The following is a 25,633-nucleotide window of genomic DNA, read 5'->3' as shown; positions in this document are numbered from 1 at the left end:
GTACTTCTGCAAAAGTAGCTTGTAATTATAGAGGGGGGTCAATATAAGTATGATACAAATTATATATTTTGTTTATCAATTCGATATTTTTGTAAGTTAGTACTCTTGTAAACAAAGAAACACACAAAAAAAAGGATTCTATAAACTTTAATAGAAGCAACTTAAACCTGTTGCGTCGACCGCCAAAACTTATTAACATGGAACATGTGCAATCCACCTGGAAAACACAAATGAACGGTTCATGTGGTTAGAGCTGTACATGTTTTACTTAACATTTGCTTCGTACGTTGTTTGGATTTTTGGTCTTCAACACACCTCGCGTTTGGCTTCAACACGTTTTGTTTACCATGATATCTGATCAGATGATAATGGGATTAGGTTTTTCTAGATTAAATTGATGGGTGCACATTAATTATATTGCATATAGGTGTCGGTAGCTTTGCATTGAATTTCCATAGTCAATATTCATAAGAGATAAACACCTGGGCCCAGTTTAACGAAGCTGTCTTAGGACTAAGACATGTCTTAGGATGGTCTTACGACATATCTTAGTCCTAAGTGGGTTTCACAAAGTAGTCCTAAATTAGGACATCTCTTAAAGTTGGTCATAAAGTTAGGACAACGCGAGAGGTGTCTTATGATGGTCTTAGGATAGTTATACGTTTATTAATATAAATTACACTCATTTTTTATATTAATTAAAAATAATATCTTATTATCATCTAATTATCTATTCTCCTGTTCCTGCTTATAACGTTATCTTTTTAGATTGACGGATTATCATGATTTGTCAACAATGAAAATTCGATGTATTTGTATCAAGATTGCACGATTTTATCCCGAAACCTTTTTAAAGTCGAAACTGAATTCAACTCACTTATACCAAAAACTTGTTATCATTTTATATTATTTTTTCTTAATTTTGCATTAAAAATTTCATATTTATATTGATGTATTGTTTAAAGATCATTTATATATAAATTACTTTTATTTTTTTATATTTATTTTGCAAATTATGTCATTATATTAATCAATACGTTTAGAATAATTTGTGGTAAGACATACTAAATTTACATGATGTTTCCCGTAAATCATATTAATTTTATATTTAAAATTTAAAGAACTTGCGACAGGTTTCGGATGTCTTAGCTAAGATCATCCTAAGACAGCTTCGAGACGAGGTCTGAGATATGTCCTAGGATAGTCATAAGAGGATCATAAGACATGTCCTAAGATATATCTTATGACATGTCTTAGGATAGCTTCGTGAAACCGGCCCCTGATATCTTATTTAGTAAATATTCTTTTATTGACTGACGATCTGTATGCACCATCTCTTTTTTCAAATATTTTAATATATTGTAGTAGAAAACAAAGCTTAATATATTTCGTAAACCCACGTGCAATTCTGGTTTAACTTTCTTCGAGAGCACGCAAAACTAACTGTATATAAAAAACCAAGGAAAACATAATTATTGATAAACGAAAAAAACGCGACTTAACAACAAAGTGTACGTAACACATTCATGATCATGATGATAGGATCCGATGTCTATATACAAATCATTGTTTTACAATGCAGAATATGATGTATCGAACGATCAAATGCAAGAAACAAGATAACTATAAGATATACATATCTGTATTTTCACATAATATATATTTAGCATCTATAAGATAGTAATGCATTTAAAGAAATATACATCACATCTATGCTTTATTGACTTATATATATCAGGTCAGTCAACAGTTATAATGTACCTGAACATTACTATAATTAACTTTCATATTCATTTTCTGAAAATCAAAAACATGCGCACAACATAATAAGAAGTAGGAAGAAAAATGAATGCAAATGAAAAACGACGGAATATTTGTTCAAAATGTATTATTGTTACAGGGATTCATTCGAAAACACCATTCGACCAAATTCAACCAATTTTCCCAGAGAGTAGATGCGGAGAACCTCTTATCTCTGCAGGACTAAGTTTGTCCGATAACCGATCTTGGATATTGAATTTTCCTACAAATAAAGGTAATGTATATATATTGATTTAAGATACGTACATTGACATATAACCTAGCGCTTTTTACTGCATAAAATATATCTAATAAATGTGACACAAATAGGATTTTTTGCTTAACTGTTGGTGTGTATTTACTTTTATTCATGTATAAAATATATAATATATGAATGTGTCTATAAATAGCATCCCATGACATACAAACCTATCTGAGTGTGGATTTATCAGTATAAACAAACAAATAACATATAAATTGAATAATAATATTATTGTAACATACCAAATTTTATGTAAATGGCTAATTGTGTATTTACTTAAACTTCAATCTGCATCCACACAAGTATACTACAATATATTCACAAAAAATCCAATCTGCATCCATACGCGTAGAATAGGCATTTTTAATACATTTAAGACTTTAAACTAGAGGCTCTCAAGAACCTGTGTCGCTCACCTTTGATTATGTGCATATTAAACAATGGACACAGATAAATGCATAACACAATTGTGTTTTGATGATGGTGATGTGTTTGTAGATTTTACTTCTCTGAACGTTCTTGTTGCTACAATTATCTCTATCTATAATGAACTTGGCCCAGTAATTACAGTGGAAAATATTATCTGAAAATCTACAAAAATTTATGAAAAATGTAAAAAATTGACTATAAAGGGCTATAACTCCTAAAGGGGTCAACTGACCATTTCAGTGGTGTTGACTTATTTGTAAATCTTACTTTGCTGAACATTCTTGCTGGTTACTGTTTATCTCTATCTATAATATTATTCAAGATAATAACCCAAAACAGTAAAATTTCCTTAAAATTACCAATTTAGGGGCAGCAACCCAACAATGGGTTGTCTGATTTATCTGAAAATTTCAGGACAGATAGATCTCGACCAGATAAACAATTTTACCCCTGGTCAGATTTGCTCTGAATGCTTTGGTTTTTGAGTTATAAGCCAAAAACTGCATTTTACCCCTAAGTTCTATTTTTAGCCGTAGCGGCCATCTTGGTTGGTTTGCCCGGTCACAAAACACAATTTTTAAACTAGATATCCTAATAATGATTCTAGCTATGTTTGGTAAAATTTGGCCCAGTAGTTTCAGAGGAGAAGATTTTTGTAAAAGTAAACTAAGATTTACGAAAAATGTATAAAAATTTACTATAAAGGGCAATACCTCCTAAAGGGGTCAACTGAACATTTTTGATAATTTCGACTTATTTGTAGATCTTACTTTGCAGAACATAACTGCTGGTTACTTATTATCTATATCGTTAATAATTTTCAAGATAATAAGCGAAAACAGACAAAATTTCCTTAAAATTACCAATTCAGGGGCAGCAACCCAACAACGGGTTGTCCGAATGAATAATAAATTTCAGGGCAGGTGATTTTTGACCTGATTAACAAGTTTTCCCCATGTCAGATTTGCTCTAAATGGTTTGGTTTTTGGGTAATAAGCCAAAAACTGCATTTTACCCCTATGTTCTATTATTAGCTGTGGCGGCCATCTTGGTTGGTTGGCGGGGTCACGCCACACATTTTTTGAACTAGATACCCCAATGATGATTGTGGCCAAGTTTGGTTAAATTTGGCCCAGTAGTTTCAGAGTAGAAGATTTATGTAAAAGATTTCAAAATTTACGAAAAATTGGTAAAAATTGACTATTAAGGGCAATAACACCTTAAGGGGTCAACTGACCATTTTGATTATGTTGACTTATTTGTAGATCTAACTTTTCTGAACATTACTGCTGTTTACAGTTTATCTATATCTATAATAATTTTCAAGATAATAAGCGAAAACAGACAAAATTTCCTTAAAATTACCAATTCAGGGGCAGCAACCCAACAACGGGTTGTCCGATTCATCTGAAAATTTCAGGGCAGATGGATCTTGACCTGATAAACAATTTTACCCCCATGTCAGATTTGCTCTAAATGCTTTGGTTTTTGAGTAAGAAGCCAAAAACTGCATTTTACCCCTATGTTCTATTTTTAGCTGTGGCGGCCATCTTGGTTGGTTGGCGGGGTCACGCCACACATTTTTTAAACTAGATATCCCAATGATGTTCGTGGCCAAGTTTGGTTTTATTTGGCCAGTAGTTTTAGAGGAGAAGATTTTTGTAAAAGCTAACGCCGGACGACGACGGACGACGGACGACGGACGATAGACGACGGACGACAGACGCAAAGTGATGAGAAAAGCTCACTTGGCCCTTTGGGCCAGGTGAGCTAAAAATGAAACACGAAAAGCGTATCTGATGCAGTCCAATTTCACCTTTAATGTTATTAACACGTAAAATCATATAGGGATATAGTCCAAATATCATAAAATACAAAATAGTCTAAATAACTTTGAACTTGAAAAAAGATCACAAAAAAGTATTATCATTGAATAAAAAAGTAATTTACTCAATGACCCGTCGTGGGGAACAAATCGTCAAAGTCCTGACTAAAATCAACAGATATGTTTAACTTTTCAAACTGGACTCGAAAAGTGTTGATCTTTAATAAAGGAATCTAAATATCGATGACCTTCTACAGGATAAAATATGCTTACTTATGGAAAATTCACACCAAAGATACCAGATTTATAGTTGTGCATTAACACTTTTTGCATACCATGCAAAACAGCCAAACTAAAATAATACCCTGTTTTGAGATCTTTTGAGATTCATTTAAAAAATTCACCGACACTGACATCTTCAAAATGTTAGATTTTCTTATTGCTAAGGTGTTTGTTACCTTTGGAGGGCACACATTTCAACAGCCAGTCAAAACTCATCTTTTACAACTCTGATTGTCGAATTGTATTATTATTCTTTTTAAGACTGCATGCAGAAGATCCGTAAAAAAAGCAAGACTGGCTCAAGTTAATCCTTGAATTTCCCACTCCGTCAAATAGATGATGAGCTTTAACTTAAAAATTCAAAATTTGATTGCTATTTTGGCTGCATCTATCATGTTTAATTATTAAGGAAACCACATATACTCAGTCTAGTAATTCTACCCTATATCTTGACTTACATCTACAAATTGACTTTGAGGGTCGTTTAAAATTTACGCTTTACGACAAACGATATGATTCAGCTTTTGTATTGATAAATTCTGCCTGCATTTCTATGTAAATGAGAACTATATACAGGTTTTATGTATCATCTTGAATACTGCTATAGACATATAAATCTGATATTTAGGATGTTTTTAGAAACTTGACCTCTACCTTTTGTCAAATATGCACTAAAACAGCCAATCGTCTACATAAAGGTGTAATTGTCCTTACAGGTCGATTTTTACCTTTTTAATTCCAAATTGCCAGTTTTCTTTATGAACTTTAACAAATATAAAGAATCTTTAATTGCAGAAATGACGGAAAGACAAGATTTGTTTAATTATTAAAATTGGTCCCCGACTTCTTTTAGTATTTTGTTTTTATACCTAAGCATGCTATCATGAGTTTGACTATCCCTTTGGTATCTTTCGTCCCTCTTCTATCATGTCTATAGCTTTAATTAAATTTTTTCGACTGCATTTCTTAGGTCTGTTTACATCCACTTGATGGTTAGTTGCTCATTGAAAAGCATACAAAATAATTGTGGTTTTTATTTTAAATATTAATTTTTCTATTGGTTTTTGCTATAGTAAAGTTTGTTAATATTAATTATTTCATATAGATGATTCACCTCTGTCACATATTCTTCAATATTTCTAAAACACACCTCTATACCAGTAGATATCACAATGAAAACAGGAACATCTTGACAAAGCGAATTTAAACTAAATGAGTCATATTTTTCATAAAACAGATGAAGTTATAAGAATCCATGTAATACATACTGTGTAGTCATTTATTGTCGTTGAGAAACGATAACTAACGGTATAATTGTTTGTTTTTATAATGATTAAGATGAAAACCAAAGTTTGACTGATGTACTGTGCGTTCATTTTTATTCGTTGGATAACAAATTTCATAGAATTCTAGGGAACAGAAGAACCACAAATTAAAATGTTCAGCGAATAACATATTTTTAATATGATTTGTATACAGAGATTGACAAAACCAAGAAATATCCACGAATTCGCAGGATTTAAGCAATCAACGAAAATTGTTGTTTGATGAATGTTTAATGTTGAAATGCCTCTGAACTAGAGACACATTTCAATATGAAAGTAAATAAATTTGCTTTGTTTCAGATGCCAGAAGTTACATAGATCAGAAATCTGTAAACTGTTCGGAGGGACACCTTGTGATCAGCCCATGTGACTGTCCTTGTGACATACCTGAAGAATGGATTCTTGTAAGTCAATGTCACCTACAAATACTCAAATTAGCTCATGGTTTACCAGACCATATGACCCTAAGATTAAGATTTTTTAGATTCATATCAAAACTTTGAAACTTCTTTTAAAAATGCAATGAACGATATTAAAGGTATTGTAACCACATTATCGTAAATAAATTCCCTCTGTATTTAATCACATTAAATATTTTGTTTTAAAAATATTTTTCGCTAGTAAAGCCTTTTATAAAATTCTCCGTGTAAACTTTTCAGAGAATGGCTTAATTTATAATGCACAATAGTGATACAAACGGAATGAAACACATATCTTTTCCAATGCTGCTCTTATTTCTAAAGTAAGACATTCACCAAAGAGCGAAATACACATTCCTAATATCAATGACAATACATCGGATATTTATCAATTGACATACTAAATTCTAGGATGATACAAATAAACTAAACTATAATAGTTGTTAATTTCTGTGTCATTTGGTCTCTTTTGGAGAGTTGTATCATAGACAAGCATACAACATTTTCTTTTCATAAAGACTATAACGAGCAAAAACGTTCTTTTAAAAACATCAGAAGATACATGAATACTTATATCAATAGAGGCGACGTTCATTAAGGGACAGAAGTTTACCATAATATATAGAATTAATCATTTCTTTTTCAATCTCAATGTTATATCATTTTTTATATAAATACAGGAGGATAGTGATTCAGTGCCTTCCTGTGAAGATGTGAATGTTCAAGGACGACCGACACCAAGTGGAGGTTTTATACCGGCTGAACATTTGTTACAACAATTAACTAACATGGGTTTCTCTAAAGACGATTCAATTAAGGTTTGTTCCATTTATTTATCCTTCGTACAATATACTATAATAGATAAACTCATCCTGGGTAACAGGTTTGATACTTTGAACTAGTATATCAAACGCTCGTTTCGTCTACAAAAACTCATCAATGTTGGTCTAATCAAAAAGTTATCAAGACTAAATAAAGAAACAAAACGAAGAGCATTGAGGACCATCGGGAAGCATTGTGTTATAATGACAATAAAGTAATAATTATACATTTTATGAATCTATTATGAACGCAATAATATAGGTGAAAAAGTAAAATTACAAAAATACTGAACTCCGAAGAAAATTCCTAACGGAGAGTGCCTAATCAAATGGCAAAAACAAAAGCCAATAACATATCAAACGATTGGACAACAACTGTCATATTCCTTAATTGGTACAATCGTTTTCTTAGGTAGAAAATAGTGGAATGAAACTGGTTTTATAGTTAGCCAAATCTCTCACTTGTATGACCGTTGTATCAAATTTCATTCTATTTACAACGATGCGTGAACTAAACAAACAGACATAATAGGTTAAAATATCGAAAATACAGTAGTCAACATTGTGTCATAATCTTAATGACTTAAAAACAAACAAGTATGTAACAAGGAAGCACAAACTGGCATATTCACCATGCATATTAGCAGAATATTTGTATTTTTTCGGGCACTTTCATTTTCATGAGTAAACAAAGGATAAAGACCAGAAAAAAAATGATCACTATTCAATTGTTAAAAATCATTCTGTATAAGAAATGGTCAGTAATGAGTTTTCGATAATATTCAGTCAAGGGTCTAACTTAAATAAGTTATTAGAGAAAAATAACATACATGTTATTGTGTGCTAAAATATCAAAAAACTGTTCCAAAGGGAAAATATACAACCTTTATTTTGTTAATTTCTCTTAGGTTCTATTGATATTATAATTTTCTCTATATTTGTAATACGTGTAAATAAGCTATGAAATTGAACTAGAATATTGTGTGTAACAATAACTTAGTGATTTTTAAACTATTCATGTTATTTCCCTTTTTCCAGGGACTGTTTCACACAGGAAACAGAGATGCACACGTGGCCACCGATTGGATAATTAACTATAAAGATAAAGGTGCTGGACTACCGTATCCAATGATACAGGTTTAGATTCATATAAAACTATACAAAATTGAGAATGGAAATGGGGAATATGTCAAAGAGACAACAACCTTACCATAGAGAAAACAACAGTAGAAGGTCACCAACAGGTCTTCAATGTAGCGAGAAACTCCCGCACCCGTAGGCGTCCTTCAGCTGGCCCCTAAACAATTATATACTAATTCAGTGATAATGAACGCCATACTTATTTCCAAATTGTACACAAGAAACTAAAATAAAATAATACAAGACTAACAAGACCAGAGGCTCCTGACTTGGGACAGTTGCAAAAATGCGGCGGGGTTAAATATGTTTGTGAGATCTCAACCCTCCCCCAATACCTCTAGCCAATGTAGAAAAGTAAACGCATAACACTACTTACATTAAAATTCAGTTCAAGAGAAGTCCGAGTCTGTTGTCAGAAGATGTAACCAAAGAAAATAAACAAAATCAGTCATTCCCAAAAAATGGGTACAATTACAAAATGACAGTGTCGCCGGCAAATAACCACAAAATAACAAGCTTAACATAATGTCACAGATAATCTTTTTCGTGTTCTAAGTGATTAATATGTATATTGAAATACAATTATATTCTTTTGTGATGTAAATCGTAAATATATTAGTGTGATTTTCTATTCAATATACGGAAATCACACGAATTCCGAATGTCGCCAACAAAAACTCCAAATATCGGTGTGAATTAAAATACTTTATTTCATCTAAATCATGATTAGATTTTCACTTTTTATTTGACACTATATTGATTTTTATCCACAAAAATATTTTAGAATCAAAAGTTGTAATATACACTTTGATTTACCCATTAAACCAATGTCGCCGATAAACGTATAACCTACCGTAACATATTTTTAGATACAGTCAAAACATATTTATATGAATGGAAATCATGCCCAAAGTGAATTTAAGCAAAGTTGATACATCAAATTTTAAAATCCTGCCTTGAACTTTTATTGAAATGAAACGAAAAATCAAAAAAATCTTCTTTTTCTCCTTTTTTGGATTGTCGCATATAAGAATCTAACCTACGTAACGCGCATTCTGGAACGAACTAACCAAGAACAAATCAAAATGATGATTATTTCATTGAAAGCACGCATAAAGCTTCTCAATAATCAGTTTTGAGAAAGCAACTCAACAATATTGTTACACATTTCCATGTATAATGTAAATAAAACTAACCTCCGTTTAAATAACCTCCGTGACGCAGTTATTTACAGTTAAGTTGTCAGACTTTTTTATCAGTATCAGCGGCTGCTGAGACTGCCGAACGTCATTTTTGTAGCAGACAGCATTTATAAGAAAGGAAACAGACAAACAAAATACAGATTTTGAGAGAAAATATTTTGTTTTGAGAAAGGTAGATTAACTTGTTTTCCCTATTATATGAGCAACATTATAACGTTTAATAAACATTATATCCGCCATTTTCTTAGATTTAAAATACTCTACAACACAACTTGTGTAATTACGACGACAATCATAACTTTAACAGCGGTTTATACCAAACATTTTCAAACATTTTCAAGATTATTTAGGATGTAACGGAGGTTATGCAAATAAAAAAAGATCTAAACATGCATGTAAACACGATCATACCAATTGAAATTCTTGCACATTGTTATAGATACCAAATTAGTCCATCAATTACCACTAATAAATATCAAAAGGTGATGTCAATCATAGACGACATCATTGATTTGCGTTACGGAGGATAGAAATTTAAGGAAAACAAGTTTTTTTCTCTAACAGGACATTACTCTTCTTCGATAAGGATTTACTAAGAAAAATGTGTAATTCTGTTGTCTTGTTTGTCAATTAATTCCAGTATTTACATTCATTTATATGTTTGATGTTGGTAAGAACTTGAATTGTCCGTTATGGAGGTTTAAAATGTCGTTACGGAGGATAGAAATTTTCGAAATGAAACTATTTGACTCCAAAACTTCATAGTTGAGTGTAATATATACATTATGGAAGATGACATTATCTGTATAGAGCTAATACAATTAAGTTGAACATTATTCGGGTATTAAGGTAAAAAATATTTTTAAGTGAAAGTTCATGAATCGTTGCGGAGATTTTGACTAGAACAAGTCCATTTGACTAAAAGAAACATATAACTTGATAGAAAACTGTTTTTTAGTTTGTAATGTCAATAAATTGTTTAGAAAAGCTAGCATTAAAGAGTTAAGTGTTACTATGTATCAGCATTTAGATACTGTTTTGATATTAACCTCCGTAACAAAGATGGGGCTGAGATGAATACAAGCCTAAAAATACATACAAGTGATTCAAAACATATATAATAGGGTTTTTCCTGGAAAGCTGTATTATGAAACTAAAATATTATACAACATAACATTTCATTAGTTTAAATTCATAACTTAATAAGTTGTGAAAACTACTAATTTGAATAATTTTTAAACACTATATTAATTCAGACCTTAAAATTGGTATTTGCTTTCAATATATCCAGAATAATACGTATAAATCAGTTTGTATAAATTTTTCAGTAATACACAAATTTCTCTCGTTAAAATATCAAACATTGTTACAAACTCGAGCGAATCGTACAAGTTGAGAAATATAAACACCGTAAAAATTAACGATAGGAAATGAAAAATCATCTCTTTTATCATAAATTTAAGTATTCATCTTTCCGTAAAATTATATAATATGCTTATATTTGGAACAAAAATCATGGTATGGAACAATTGTCAATGCAAACTGTGTGTACATCGGGAAACAATTATAAAATCTAAACTGAAAAGGAAAAAATGGTAGTAAACTAATGGGTTGTTATCAGCTTGTTGTTATCCTGCATACTACAAATATGATTTCAAATTTACCAGAAAATCGTTATCAAAGGTACCTGGATTATAATTTAGTACGCCAGACGCGCGTTTCGTCTACATAAGGCTCATCAGTGACGCTCAAATCAAAATATTTATAAAGCCAAACAAGTACAAAGTTGAAGAGCATTGAGGAATCAAAATTCCAAAAAGTTGTGCCAAATACGAAAAACGAGATGTTTCTTATCTAAAAATAAAAGGATTTATATCTTCGTCATAAAGAAACTGTATACTAACAAAGGTAACAGTGACATACCGCTAACATCGATTTAACTATATTCCTTTGAACTTGGCAATCAATTTAAAACATGACCCTTTTTAATGTTGTGATAAATTTGTAACACGAATACGTTCAAACCCGTTGTTAACGAAGAAATTAATCTATCAGCTATACATAAAGCGGACAGTAAGTTCATAAATATATATCGTCTTTTGTAGAATCCTGTTTTACCTTATCAGTATGCACCTAATTTTCCTCCGGTTCCTATGTTAGATCCTAGATACATTCCACAAGGGGTTGTTTTTCCTCCAAGAGCTCAGTTTCCTGGTTATCCAATTGAATATCATCAGAACGTGCGGATGCAGACACCAGCATATCAAATACCTACAGTAATGAGACAACAATCAGTTGAAAATCCATCTGTCAGCAAAGATTCGGCTGTTAAGGTAACTGCACATCGACAACAAGACTCTCCTGAAATCATTTACCGTCGACAGAAATCACAACAAACAAATATAGTTCAGAATATAGGTAAGGCTGAAGTAACGTATTGGAAATAAAGTAATAAATATTTGATGATATAATAGTAATAATACCAATATTGTCAAGATTACTTATTTGCGTTATCATTTATATGTGGCAGAGTCATTAATTTTTGGAAACGACTCCTAGATATCTTATTTGTCATAAGCAGTTTAATATTGCTTCTTTTTATTTTATGGTATGCTTGTATTCAATCTACCTACCCTATCATCATGTATCACCTTATGTTTTAGGACTAATTCCTTTTTATTGCAGTACAAAAGGAAATACCAGAAAAATCAAAAGCAATAAAGGTGACAAAACTTCCATTGAAAACAACAGAGGAAAATTTAAGACTATTCTTCGAGAATGAACGGCGATCTGGTGGAGGGGACGTAGATGATGTAACCTATGATTCCCATAATGCATCAGCTGTTGTTACCTTTGTAGAAGACAATGGTGAGGTTATTAAGTACAATGTATATTTCTTATATACAACAAAATGTGTCAATATCTTGTTAAGGTGGTACCTAAAGTAAAGTTACAAAATATTCTAAAATAATTGTACTCCCACATTATGTTTACCTTCAATATCGACAGATTCAGTGATCTTACTTCAATTAATGTGTTACCTATCGACATGCTTAATATAAGAGATTAACAGAATTAATTAGCGTGAATGTTTTAAATACTTAAAATATAAAGTTTTTATTTCAATTACAATTGTAATTTTTTTAATTTATTTTAGAGTATAGTTATGTTGATCTTTTATATGCATTTTTATCTACTAAACTTGACCAATTTTTTAATATAAGTGAGAACGTACGCGTACGGTTCAAATACTCATATGGTCTGGAACATGTATATGTATCTGTATCGGTATTTCCCACTTCTGTGAATGGTTGGGTATGTCCCAGATTCCTTTCGGCTTTTGTTTGACGAGAAATGTCAGGATTGTGTAAATATGTGTGTTTGTGTCAATAGTTTGGTCTTCTTATATAGTTCTTTTTTCAGTCGTCGAAACCATTTTGGCAAGATCCCCTCTCCAGTTTTTGAAAGCAGACATTGGTGTTGAAATTTACAAGCCTGTGGATTCGCGTAAAGTGCAGGTAGATTCCAGAAAAGACTTGAATCAGGAACACTGTTTATCTAAAGATATTTCCAGCTGTGTGGTAGAAGTCCGCGGAGTGAAAACATCGACTCAAAAGATGGCTTTACAATATTATTTTGAGGGCAAACATGGAGCTGATGAAGACATCATAGATATCGATTTTGATGAAGAAAAGAACATTTACCTGTTAACTTTCGAATCAGAGTCCGGTAAGATTTTTTTAAAACTTAAATGTTAAAAAATATACGCTTAATTTATAACAAGAATTGTTAAGTATAGATCATAGTTTTAAATACACATTGTCTCCATGGCACTCATACCAGACCAGTGTCATAATGTCGAGTTCATGTACTTTTTCAGCTGTAGACAAAATAGTTGGAAAAACACATACAATAGATAAAGCCTTATTAGACGTAAGAAAATATGTCCCTCCTGACAGATATCCGAACAAAGTTTTAGTTAAAGATATAAAGTCTACAGTAACTAAGGAAGTGTTGATAAATTACATGGAAGGAAGAACAAAGTTAGATGTGGACGATGTCAACTTTAGTGAAAGTGATCCTTCTACTGCTGTTGTAACATTCTGCGAAGATATTCGTAAGTATTGATATTTATGAAAAGTCATATAATGATAATATCAATTTACTGTGGTATTCTGTGATAAAAAAAAACCAGCTGTCATGTTATCAAAAGATATTAAACAGCGAAAGTGTAGTAAGAATACAAAACACTTCGTATCGGCCAACAATTTCTGATGGAGACTGAAGAACTTATCTCGATATAATTCGTTTATCCCAAACACTGTTTGATCAGATTTTGATTAAGTGGCTCGGGTCTATTCGATTTTTCTAACAGAAGTGCCGTATTTTTATTATGTTTTTGTTTAAAGAAAGTGAATCAAATTGGTCGAAAAAAGTAGAGGGTCACGGACCGTTTAAGCTCAAAGTTTTACTTTTCTACAGGGACCATTTTTCAATGAAATGATAAGGAAAATAGAGGTGTTGACAGTTATCAAAAGTACCAGGATTATAATTTTATACGCCAGACATTGACGTATTTTTATCGGAATATCAAAATAACGTTCTATGACACTTGGTCAAAAACTGTAATATAGCAAGTTGAAATATAGCTTCAAAGAATAAGCAAATATAAAACATAGGTCACCGATAAGGGGGAAAATATTTTACATTTAAACCCAAATTTTGGCGGGAACATGGTGAAGATGCGTGAAATGTCGTTTTAGGCCTTTAAAAGATATACATAATAACGAAAATATTCTTTAAGTGACATAACTACAATGATTTAACATTTCTCATCAATCAAAATATAAAACAAATATCGAATTTACGAAAAATACTTTTCGTGTGCATTGTAGTTCATGCGTGAAATTATGCGCAGTCTAATAGTCCCGATCCACCTTAATACGCACATTCTTTTCAACAAATTTTAAATCAGGTTTATTAGGAAAAGTACGAGTCACATTTGATTTTTATGTAGACATAACTCGCCTCTAGCATACCGATTTGGAAGCCTGGATTCTTTGATGAATTAATTGAACGCTAGTTATATTTCCTCTGAAGTAATTTTTCAGACAAATCTATTATAATGTTATGTTTGATGCAAAAGGCAACTTTCGAGTTTGATGCATTTCCGACAAAAACTCTGGTTTTAGTGAACATCATTCGTGTTGAGCTAGTGGTCGGAAAACTGTGATTTTATATTGTATGAATTCTGCGGCAAATTAAATTCTCATAATTGACAATAAGCACTGCTGTCATTAGGGAATTGTGATAAGTACTTACAAAGCAAACATTATTTTTAGTTTAACCTGCACAGTGACGATCACTAAGACGCTTGATGAACGCTAATAGTGCAGAGATACAGGCAATCCCCTCTATATTGTAAATGACGTCATAATGGCTCGCATATTTGACGATTTTTGTATGGTGACGTATGAACTCGAAAGTGGTCTTTAAGTTCTGATATATTTTTACACGTTTACAACAACATTTGTATTTACAGAGATCGACAAAATTCAGCAAGCGTGTGAGAAGAAATCTTTGGAGAAAGTTAACTTACAAATTAAACCAGTTATTGTTAGTAACTGTATAATAGTTAGTGAGTTTAGCGAGAAGACAACAGACGATTCGCTAGAGTACTATTTTGACAATATAAGGAAGTCTGGTGTTGAAGGGGTTGCAAATGTACAAATGGAAAACGATTATTGTTTGGTTTACTTCGAGGATCCAAATGGTAATTACGCTAACATTAGTGGTATAAAGAATGAAAAAAACTCTTTACAATAGAGTTTATATTATATCTAACATGAAACGTATTTCTTATCTTCAGGCTCAGGTGTTATTTTATAGAAAGAAACAAAGCTAATAACTTATTTTCCGATCTGTTGAACTTCAATGAGAAAGTTTTTTTGTTTGATCAAAGTTGATGAAAGTTTCATAATAACTTAATAATTTAGAGTGCAGTCAAATTGGTACCGTTCATGTTCATTTAACATTTCATTATAAACGATTGGTACAAGATGTGTGATATGTTCATTTCATTTTTATCAATATGGAGAAAAGGTTATACATTAAAGTAGTAGATAAGTAGTAGCAACTGTATGAACAACAGTAATAGTAAATAATACTTTAAATTGAAACCTTCATATCACTATGTGCTCTTCGTCAGTCCTTTGTGAATAATTTCAAAGAACTCATTTTTAAACGATTTTTTTTTAAACAAATCATTTTCATAAAAAAAATGATTCAACCGGAAAAGATGCATTATTTATGTATGTGTCTGTCCCAAGTCAGGAGCCTGTAATTCAGTGGTTGTCGTTTGTTTATGTGTTACATATTTGTTTTTCGTTCATTTTTTACATAAATGATGCCGTTAGTTTTCTCGTTTGAGTTGTTTTACATTGTCTTATCGGGGTCTTTTATAGCTGACTATGCGGTGTGGGCTTTGCTCATTGTTGAAGGCCGTACGGTGACCTATAGTTGTTAATGTTTGTGTCATTTTGGTCTTTTGTGGATAGTTGTCTCATTAGCAATCATACCATATCTTCTTTTTTATACCTTGAAAACTAGTCATTACTATGTATCTCCAAAGAGCAGGTTACATGCTACTTGAGTGGAAGGCTGTATTCAAATTTAGCTTTTCAGTATGTATGGAATATCTCTCATATACTTGAGATAGTTGTATGGACGAACAATTTATGTTTTACTTGTTACTGTTCTAACTTGTCATTGTAGATGCAGAAGCTGCATGTCGGAGATCACACATAATCGACAACTGTCTACTAAAAGTTGGAATGTTTTATGAGTGTTTAGGACCTCCATTGTCGGATGCTAAGGAGGAGGATATTGAACCTGTGGTAGATTATTTGGGCACTAATATACAGCCTATCATTCTCAGCAGTATTAACCCTAACGTACTTCAATTTCTAATGAATTCTAGAACTTCGCAAGACACTGTCAGTCGAGAAATGAATAACGTGAATGCAAACATTACATGGCCTTCATCAACGCTTGAACCAATCAAACTAGAATGTTTGCTTTCAAGAGATAATCCAGATATTAAACAGATTGCAGAGACATGGGAACAGGACGTACGATTTAGTTTTGAACAGCTAATTCGTGATATAACAGTACAAAGACATTATACAGTGAGAGAAATATGGAAGGGTGTTTTAGATGAAATGAATGCACAACAAATTAAGGATACGGACAGTGCTATCATATCATTCAATATTGAAGCCTGTGAAATTCATGTTGTTGGTCAGAAATCTTTTGTTTTACAAATATCAACAAAGATTGAAAGAATCCTTACAGAAAAGACCGATGAAGTTAACAAAACGCGACAGCTCATTTGTGCGGATGTGCCAATAGAACAATTCCAGCAGTCCATTCTGCAAGACATAAACTTTTGGTCTGATATTGGAAATAAATACCCTGAACTTGAAATAGACGTATTAATGACCAAACCGGTGGTAAAACTGAAAGGAATGATAAGTGATATTAACATGGTGAAAATAGAAATGTATGAAAAACTAGCATGTGTTAAACAGCATTGTATTGGACAAGTATCTCTAGATTTTGTAAAATTTCTAAGCCAGCCAGAAATAGAGACATTGATTAAAAATGAAATTATAGATTGTGGGATAAGTGGTATTTGGGAACTTGATGACAATAGAATAACTATATACTCATTTACGGCAGATGATGCAACAACAATAGAAAAGATTTTCAAGAATAAAATCATATGTATGAAAATTCCTGTTGAGGATCAAAATAAAACATTGTGCTATTCTAAAGACTGGAAACAATTTGTGGAAAATATTAAACAAGAATATCAAGATCAAAATGTTTTTATTCAGATAACTGCACATAGCGGTAAGGAAATTATGCTTCTTTGTACAGGGCAGATAGAAGCGAAAAGTATTCGGGAAAGAATACAAGATTTCATATTTGAAAATGGAAGAAGTGAGCAAGCTATTCATTTTTCAGCCCACCAGATGAAGTTCATTAAACATCGTCATCAGGATAAAATAGATTTAGCTAAAATGCATCTTCAGGCAAATAATGTTGATGTAGACTTTGACTCCGACTGCATTGTGGTAAAAGGAAACAAAAAAGGTAAAAAAGCTGCAATGGATGAACTTGGTCCAATAATAAAATTGATGCAATCACAAATGAAGAAGGAAGATGTAAGACCAATGGTTCCAGGCGGTTTAGGTTTTGGTAGTGCTGTTGAGTCATTCATAACAGAAGATGGCCAATGTGTGATGGTACTGTGTTGTGATATATCTGGATTAGATGTGGATGTTATTGTAAGCCCCGCTGACCAGCAATTATCAAATAGTGGTGGACTGTCTAAAATCATTGCTGACGAAGGTATTTTTCAACGGATAGAGATGTAAATTGAAATCAAGTTGTTTCAATTTTTTGTTGTGTATCAGTTATTCTAAGTTACATGCCAATATCTTTTGCAAATAAAAACTGTTATGCAATAAGGATATCAAAACATTTGAGAATATTTCAAACTTAATAGAAATTAATTCATTTCTAACTCTGCATGACAAATAGTTATACAAAAATCAGAAATGTATTCGTTTGATGTGTTTTCCATTTGATTAGGCTTTCCGTTTTGAATTTTCCTCGGAGTTCAGTATTTTTGTGATTTTACTTTTTTTTAAAACTTATATCTGTTCGTTATGTTTATTGAAGGTGGAACACATATACAGAGAGAGTGCAAAGATTACCGACGTAGTCATGGACTTTTGAATGAAGGCGATGTTTTCAGTACAAGTCCTGGAACACTTAAATGTAAAATGGTAGTACATGCTGTTGGGCCTGTGTGGCAAAACCAACGGTCTAATGCAAAAGTACTCATGACAAAATGCGTTTATGCGATTTTAAGTGAAGCAGACAGAAAACATTTTAAGACGTTAGCCATCCCAGCTCTTTCTACAGGAACATCTAACTATCCCATTAATGAAGCTGCTAACATTATAGCACTGGCGGTTGGAGGATATTTTAGAAAAAATCCAGATAGTTCTTTGAAAACTGTATATTTTTGCGACATTGCAGCTAAAGTAGCGGATATTTTTGTCAACGTTGCTAGCAAAATATTCAAAAGCTCTGATAAAAGACCAATATCATCGAAAGGTCATAAAGACGGTTATACAGGTATTTATGTATAATTATTGACTTTTATCAATCTAGAGATAGTTTTAGCAGTTGCTCATTTTCAAGTTGAAAAATACAATAACATTTAGTAAAGCAGAATAACATTGAAAATAACAAGACGCAGATAAACAAGAATGCTCGTAAAGTCATAAAGCTTCGTTGTTGACGTTGCCATTGTAAAATAAAAATTTATGGTAAATTTAAGGTGTTCCAAATTTTATATTAACTACATGCTGTTTTCCACAGTGATAAAAAGTTTTAGTCAATGAGAAACAATAATTGTTATATTTATATACTAAATAATTCTTAAATCGGTGAAATTGTATCAAATACTTCATTTGGTCTACACTATGTGTGAATTTATCAGCCTTTCATCTTAACAAGGATCTGCCTGCTTGTATTTAAAAAAAAAATACTCACTAGTGAAATAAATATCACTGTCTTCTGGATTAGTATAACATCACACTTAAAATTAATGTAAGAATCTTGCATTACCAAAATGTCTGATTATTGCAAAGCCTGAATTTGTAAAGAAAATGCAAAAAAGAAGAAGATAAGATATTCGATAAACTTTGATAACCGTGCATATGTCTTCAAAATACTAGTAACAGTAAAGTTACAGCACAGGTTTTTGGAAAAGCTTTACATATTTGTGTTTGTTATACTTTAGTTGCACAACATATACCACAGATTCAAGTTGTTATAAACGATTTAGCCAAGATGCAGGTAAGTTGCCCGAGTGTTTGTTAAATTTTTCGTGTTTTCAATCAACAAGATCAGTAAAGAAATGTGCACTTCATGATTTTTTTAAGTGTTTGAATATTTATACTGCTCAACACAGATGCATCACTAATAAATATTTTTCTTTTAATATCACTTTTAGGGTGAAATTAGATATCTGATAAGTGAAGCTCAATTTGCTGGTTCATAACAAAAGTGACATACATGTATGGATGAATATGCTTTTATTGTAGAACAGTAGTGTACAAAAGTGTAATCCTGGTACCTATGATGAGTTTGTATACTTGATTTTAAGATCCAGAAGGCCAAAACATATACAAAAGAATATTCTGAAAATAAAGACGATCAAAAACAGGTTATTTAATAGCAATTCTATTTTCTTTAAAATCTGTTTTGGTCCTTCTTATCTTGAAGTATTTTTTGGAATTTTATTTGTAATTTGGAATATGTAAAAGTTATCAAAGGTAACAGGCTTATAATTTGATACGCAATATCAGTCCAATAATGTCACAAAATATGATAGAAAAATACTTTTGAATAATGGTTTCTACATTTGAAAATGCCTGTACCTAATCAGGAATATGACAGTTGTTGTCAATTCGTTAGATATGTTTTATCGTTTGATTATGCCATTTGATTAGGGACTTTCCGTTTGAATTTTTTTAGTCAGTACTTTTGTGATTTTGATTTTTTTGGAATTATATGTTGAACTTTTACTTCAAACTAGAATATGGTATCAATGCTACTAATGGTACTTTTCATTTTAGAAGTTTATGTTTAATTAGTTATCAAAGGTACCAGGATTATAATTTAGTACACCAGACGCGCGTTTCATCAACATAAGACTCATCAGTGACGCTCATATCAAAATATTTAAAAAGCCAAATAAGTACAAAGTTGAAGCGCATTGCGGATCCAGAATTCCAAAAAGTTGTGCCAAATAGGGATAAGGTAATCTATGCCTGGAATAAGAAAATCCTTAGTTTTTGAAAAATTTAAAGTATTTTTGATGTACATGTATTGTTGCAATTAGTTAACGCATAGCATATAAATGAGTGTTGTACCTGCTTTATAGCCGAAATAGTATAGCATTGAAAAAGTTAATTTATTGCTTGAAATTAACGTGTTAGTGAAACGTTAGCTCAGTGAACCGAGCAGATGAAAGATATCATTCAATTGTGTAGAGGGTGAAGATCTCACATAGCATATGTATCCTTGTCGCTTGTTGTGGTTGTCCAAAGTCAAGAACATCTGGTATGTGTTTGTCTTTAACTTTGGTTCATTTATATTATTCGAGGTTTATTGTTGCGTCCATCCTCCTGATGCATGATTTTCTCACTAATTTGAAGACCCATTGAATGTTAACTATGGGCTGTTTTCTGCTCTTTAGTCGGGTGGTTGTCTCATTGACACTCTGCCGTTTCCATTCTCTGGAAATCCTTTTCAATTCTTTTCATTTTCATTTTTTCATTTCGTCAATGATTTACGATATACAAATGTAATAGCCGATTCATATGAAAAGTACATTGAAGTTCAAATGTATATTTTAAATTGACAAAAAGCTCAAAGTAGGATCGTTAAAATCTTATCTGAATGAAGTCAGATATTGTCTCACGCTAAACTCACTCTAAGAGACTAAAGAACAGCTGATTTCAATGAGATATACTCATCAATTTGAAATTTCATGGCCGCATGATCATGATTTGGTTTTCACTTCTTGGAAATCTGTGATAACACATCTATAATACTAGAATTACGAAGTCCAATTTTTCAGCCGTCATCACGTAAAAACGACGAATCAAAGAATTCAACTTTATATATCACTTATATAGTACAAAGGTGTAGATTGAAAATTACACCACTCCAGGCCCTTTTGTTTTCCACGTAATTAATATTGCCAATAATTAAGAAGTTCCGGGTCGAGTCCGATACCGATACCAATAGTATATTCACCTGTTACCTATTACCTAATCTGTACGTTCCGCATCTGACAGGCGCACCACCAAACGGTGTATTCAGGGTTAGTATGCTATATACACGGGTCATAATCACAGGGTTGACACTACTAAATTGTCAAATAGCTACCTATTGTAGTATTTTAATCAGTAAGACTTTCTAAGATAACAAGACTAAAAATGAGGAACAGTTTTCAATTTGTTAGTGGGCATACATGACGTAAAACCGCGAATCAAAGAATTCATCTGTATTTATAACTAATATAGGACAATGTTGTTGATTAAAAAATACTCCATTCCAGGACCTTTTGTTTTCCAAATAGTTAATATTACCAATAATTGATAAGTTCCAGTTCGACGGGTTCAAACAGAAAGATTTGAAAGCAGAGAAAAACTGTGTATCTTATAATCGGCATGACTTTATCAGATGACAATACTAATACTAAAATAAGGCTTGAGCATAGTTATATACCTTAATTCAGTCACGGACCCGCGATATCACGGGTGTGTTCTAGTATATGTATATATGACACAGATATGATCAATGGTCATTCTTGAAAATACTGAATCTTACTGTGTATAATTATACTATGGATATTAGGCTATAATAGGTAAAATATAATTTATTTTGTAAAGTTAACTGACAACTGTTTTCCTGTGCAAGAAACCTATAATGTGTCAAATATTAAATAAAAATAAAAATTCGGAACTGAATTAAGCTTCCCTTATAGTGTCCATACCTTCCCCAATTAATCAGGGTTCCACCTCTACGATCACATGTAGCTGAATCCCGTGGATAATTTAATTTAGCAATTGCTTTGTCAGTTTATCATCAATAAATTTGAATTTGTTTTTGTATCGTTCGCCTCTTGTTTGCATTATAAGTTAAATGCAGGATATTTGAAGCCTAAATTAAATAATAGATACTGATATATTTTTTATAATTTGCATGTTCGATAGGCTTGAATTATATTACTCAATTGAAATTTCAACGTATAGTAAAAGGTAATTTTGGTTAAAAATGACCCGTTCAGTATGACCCACTAAATATGCAAATGATGTAATTACAAAATATATCTTATTGAATCGTTTTAGGTTGATGTCATTGTAAATACCACAAGTCAAGATTTACAACTTAATCAAAGCGGTGCAGTGTCTGCTTCGTTGTTAAAACATGGCGGCAACTCAATTCTTCAGGAATGTCAGGACCAGTATGGAGGTACAAACCTGGCATTTGGAGATATTGCTGTTACCTCTGGTGGGTTACTCAATTGCCAGTATATATTCCATGGAGCTTTGCCACAGTGGAAAAGGGATGGCTCGTCGTTGCAGGTACAACTTTAAAAAAACTCGCGATTTTATCTGTACAAATAATTAAGTCATATAAATACACCATCTCTTTCATATAATATGTAAATACAGGTAAAGACTAATTTTATGCATTCAAAGCACTTTTCTTGATTTCCATATGTAAGGAACACTAGTCCAACTCAAATATTTGAAAATCAAAGATGTACGAATAAAAGAAAACGGGAGGCCCTATATAGCGAAAAAGAGGCGAAAAATACCAGAAGAACAGTCAAACTCATAGATTGAAAATAAACTAACAACGCCATGGCTAAAAAATTAAAAAAAACCAGACTAATACCAGTACACAAGACATAACATTGAAAACTAAAGAATAAGAATAAAAGAACCCCACCAAAAACCGGGTTGATTACAGGTGCTCCGGAAGAGTATTTTGATCTTTCGTTTTCTTTATCAACGAAGAATTTAAGAAAAGTATAATCTTAAGTCTTTCTTATACTCCACTTAAAATTACTGGATTTCATTTCATTTATTCAAACAAAAAGCTATTTATACATTCATCTAAACGTATCTATGTATAAAAGTGCAAAGACAAAACTGTAACAACAGACCATTTTGGGGTAGTTCTGTTTTGGATATACTTAAGTATTACTGATGAATAAAGTGTATTTCATTATTTCGCTATATAACATAGATTTCAGATGGGTCAAGATGCTCCCAGTTTCTCCATGGACCGTAATGGTAACGTTTTCTTCTGTTGCTCAGTCCATATCGTTAACTTGGACATGTATGATGGCTCGTTTTGAAGTTGAGACATTTTCACATAAATTATCGGGGCACGAAGTGAGATTACTTTTTCCGTAAATTAGCAAAACCCGAGTATCCTTTTATTATGCGGCTCCTCCTGGTAAGAAATCCCATTTTTTACACAACAATTTTCTTTGAAAATTTAAGACTTTGAATACATTAAATAACTCCATAGTTTTAACACATTTATTCCGTGTTCCCCTGCTTTCTAAATTAACACAAATGGTTCAGCTCAGTCTTTTTTATCATAAAAAAAATCACTAAAAAATCAATCAAATATCACTACACAGAGACTTTTTGTTTAAACGTGACCTTTGATGAAAATTTGAAAAGGTAGACCTAGTAGGGGGTAGGGGCGTTCCTCGCATGGCGTTTATATGATAATTATGCATAAACCTTTTACAAGTATCCCTTTTAACTTTGTCTTGCCATTAAACCCCCTTTTTCTATTTTCAGAAATCCTCACTTTGATAGATATGTAAACAGTCCTCTATAATAATGACATTCTTGCTGCATTTAATTTGATATGAATTTTATTTTACAGACACTTAGTAAGTTTATAAATAACTGCATGGTGGCAGCAACACAGCGTGGATGTACATCAATATCGTTTCCTTCTGTTGGTACTGGAAGGTTAAATTATCCACCAGGTGAGGTCGCTAATGAGATGTTTAAGGCTGTTGGACAGTATTTCCAGAATCCTTTACAGGCATTCCAAAACAGTACCACTTACCAACAAAATATGACACAAATGTACGGTATGTTTCAACATCAGCTACAGCATGTACCCACAGTCAATAAAGTGGTTTTTGTACTGTACCACAAAGATGTCACTACTATCAAGGTATGCTTATTTGACTTATACTTATTACTTAATATTTATGATAAATTAGTTATCGGGAAATATGTACATACGATTATGATACTAGTAAGTTGTATATTTTCCTGGTTTTGAGATGATACAAGATTTTGCACAACTTCTCTTTGCACTATTTACTGTGCTTTACAGTCGTGCCTTTTAACTAGCCTTAGCGTCTTGTGCACTACATTTAAAGACACATCTTTCCTTACATTTTACTCGTTTTGGTCGGAGAATATGAAATCATAAAATTGATATTTGAAGAAAAATTCTTTTATGGACAAAATTAGTTTGTCTTATACTGCACAATTGCATGACATGATTATTCTTGCACACACAAATATGAAAACTGCACTTCACACTCAATAAAACGTAACGATATATGAAAAGAAAATCGCTAAATGTGTAGTCGAAAATTTTGATTGACTTTAATCTTAACTACAAAATTTATGTATTTTATCATTAAAGGCTTTTGAAGATGAAGAGGCAAGGCGAAATCCAAAGGCCTCTGTGGATGGAGAGACAAGGCCAAAACCAAAGCTGAGCACAAGACGGAAAGATAGACTTTCATAGTTCATATTTTAGATGCATTCATATATCTGAAAATATAACTGTAGTTTCTATTCTTTGAAAACGATTACGATTACAAGAATACATGTTGTTTTTGTAACAAACATGAAAGTGTATGAATATAACTCTTATATTTTAACATTATGTAACACAACCTTAATTTGAAATATTTGTTGGCAATGAAAAATAATTGTTTTCAATAAACTCATCATAGATACCAGGACTAAATCTAAGTTGTGCAAAATGTGTATATTGTATAAAGGCAAAACAGATTTATGTGTACGGAACGAGTTTTATAGATTAAAACTATTAATGATTTCATTATTTTGATATAATAAAAAAAAAGTATTTGTTTCATGAAATAATTTCAGATTCGAAATACATGAAAAAAATTAAAAAAACATAACGAGTTTAATTCTTTTTCACAATCAAATTAAAACGTTTTAACAAAACAAAGGTTAATTACCAGAACGAAAGATAACCCAGACCATTTTGTTTAGATGTAAATATCCGAATATTGTACAATTACTGTCTTTTAATGAGGTAAATGTGTGGTGTGACTTTTGAAAAACTGATATTCACTGAGGCCAACGGCCTAAGAGAATATCATTTTTCAAAGGTCAATTAAACCACATATTTACCGAAACAAAAGACAGTAAATGTTTTATTCCATATTCC

At 31.8% G+C, this 25,633-nt stretch overlaps 1 protein-coding gene across 1 annotated transcript; it reads left to right on the top strand.

Moving 5' to 3' along the window:
* The first annotated feature begins 1,828 nt into the window (after window positions 1-1,828).
* On the top strand, window positions 1,829-25,134 carry LOC134688551 (protein mono-ADP-ribosyltransferase PARP14-like). The gene is made up of 15 exons (XM_063549350.1): window positions 1,829-2,035; window positions 6,224-6,327; window positions 7,023-7,160; window positions 8,202-8,300; window positions 11,611-11,923; window positions 12,191-12,373; window positions 12,929-13,234; window positions 13,386-13,622; window positions 15,048-15,278; window positions 16,280-17,920; window positions 18,254-18,715; window positions 19,386-19,441; window positions 22,507-22,743; window positions 24,071-24,370; window positions 24,854-25,134. The coding sequence occupies exons 1-15, from the start codon at window positions 1,846-1,848 to the stop codon at window positions 24,956-24,958; spliced, it is 4,602 nt and encodes a 1,533-aa protein (XP_063405420.1). The 5' UTR covers window positions 1,829-1,845; the 3' UTR covers window positions 24,959-25,134.
* The last annotated feature ends 499 nt before the right edge of the window (window positions 25,135-25,633 follow it).

This window comes from Mytilus trossulus, chromosome 10, assembly GCF_036588685.1.
Source record: "Mytilus trossulus isolate FHL-02 chromosome 10, PNRI_Mtr1.1.1.hap1, whole genome shotgun sequence".
Taxonomy (NCBI): domain Eukaryota; kingdom Metazoa; phylum Mollusca; class Bivalvia; order Mytilida; family Mytilidae; genus Mytilus; species Mytilus trossulus.
Note: the sequence above shows the minus strand (reverse complement) of the source record. Positions and strands in the feature narration are given on the sequence as shown.

Bases quoted from the DNA above. Each gene is read 5' to 3' on its own strand.
- LOC134688551 (XM_063549350.1), top strand. From the start codon at position 1,846: ATGAATGCAAATGAAAAACGACGGAATATTTGTTCAAAATGTATTATT. The intron at 7,161-8,201 runs GTTTGTTCCATT...CCCTTTTTCCAG, and splicing joins CTAAAGACGATTCAATTAAG to GGACTGTTTCACACAGGAAA. The intron at 15,279-16,279 runs GTAATTACGCTA...TTGTCATTGTAG, and splicing joins TTACTTCGAGGATCCAAATG to ATGCAGAAGCTGCATGTCGG.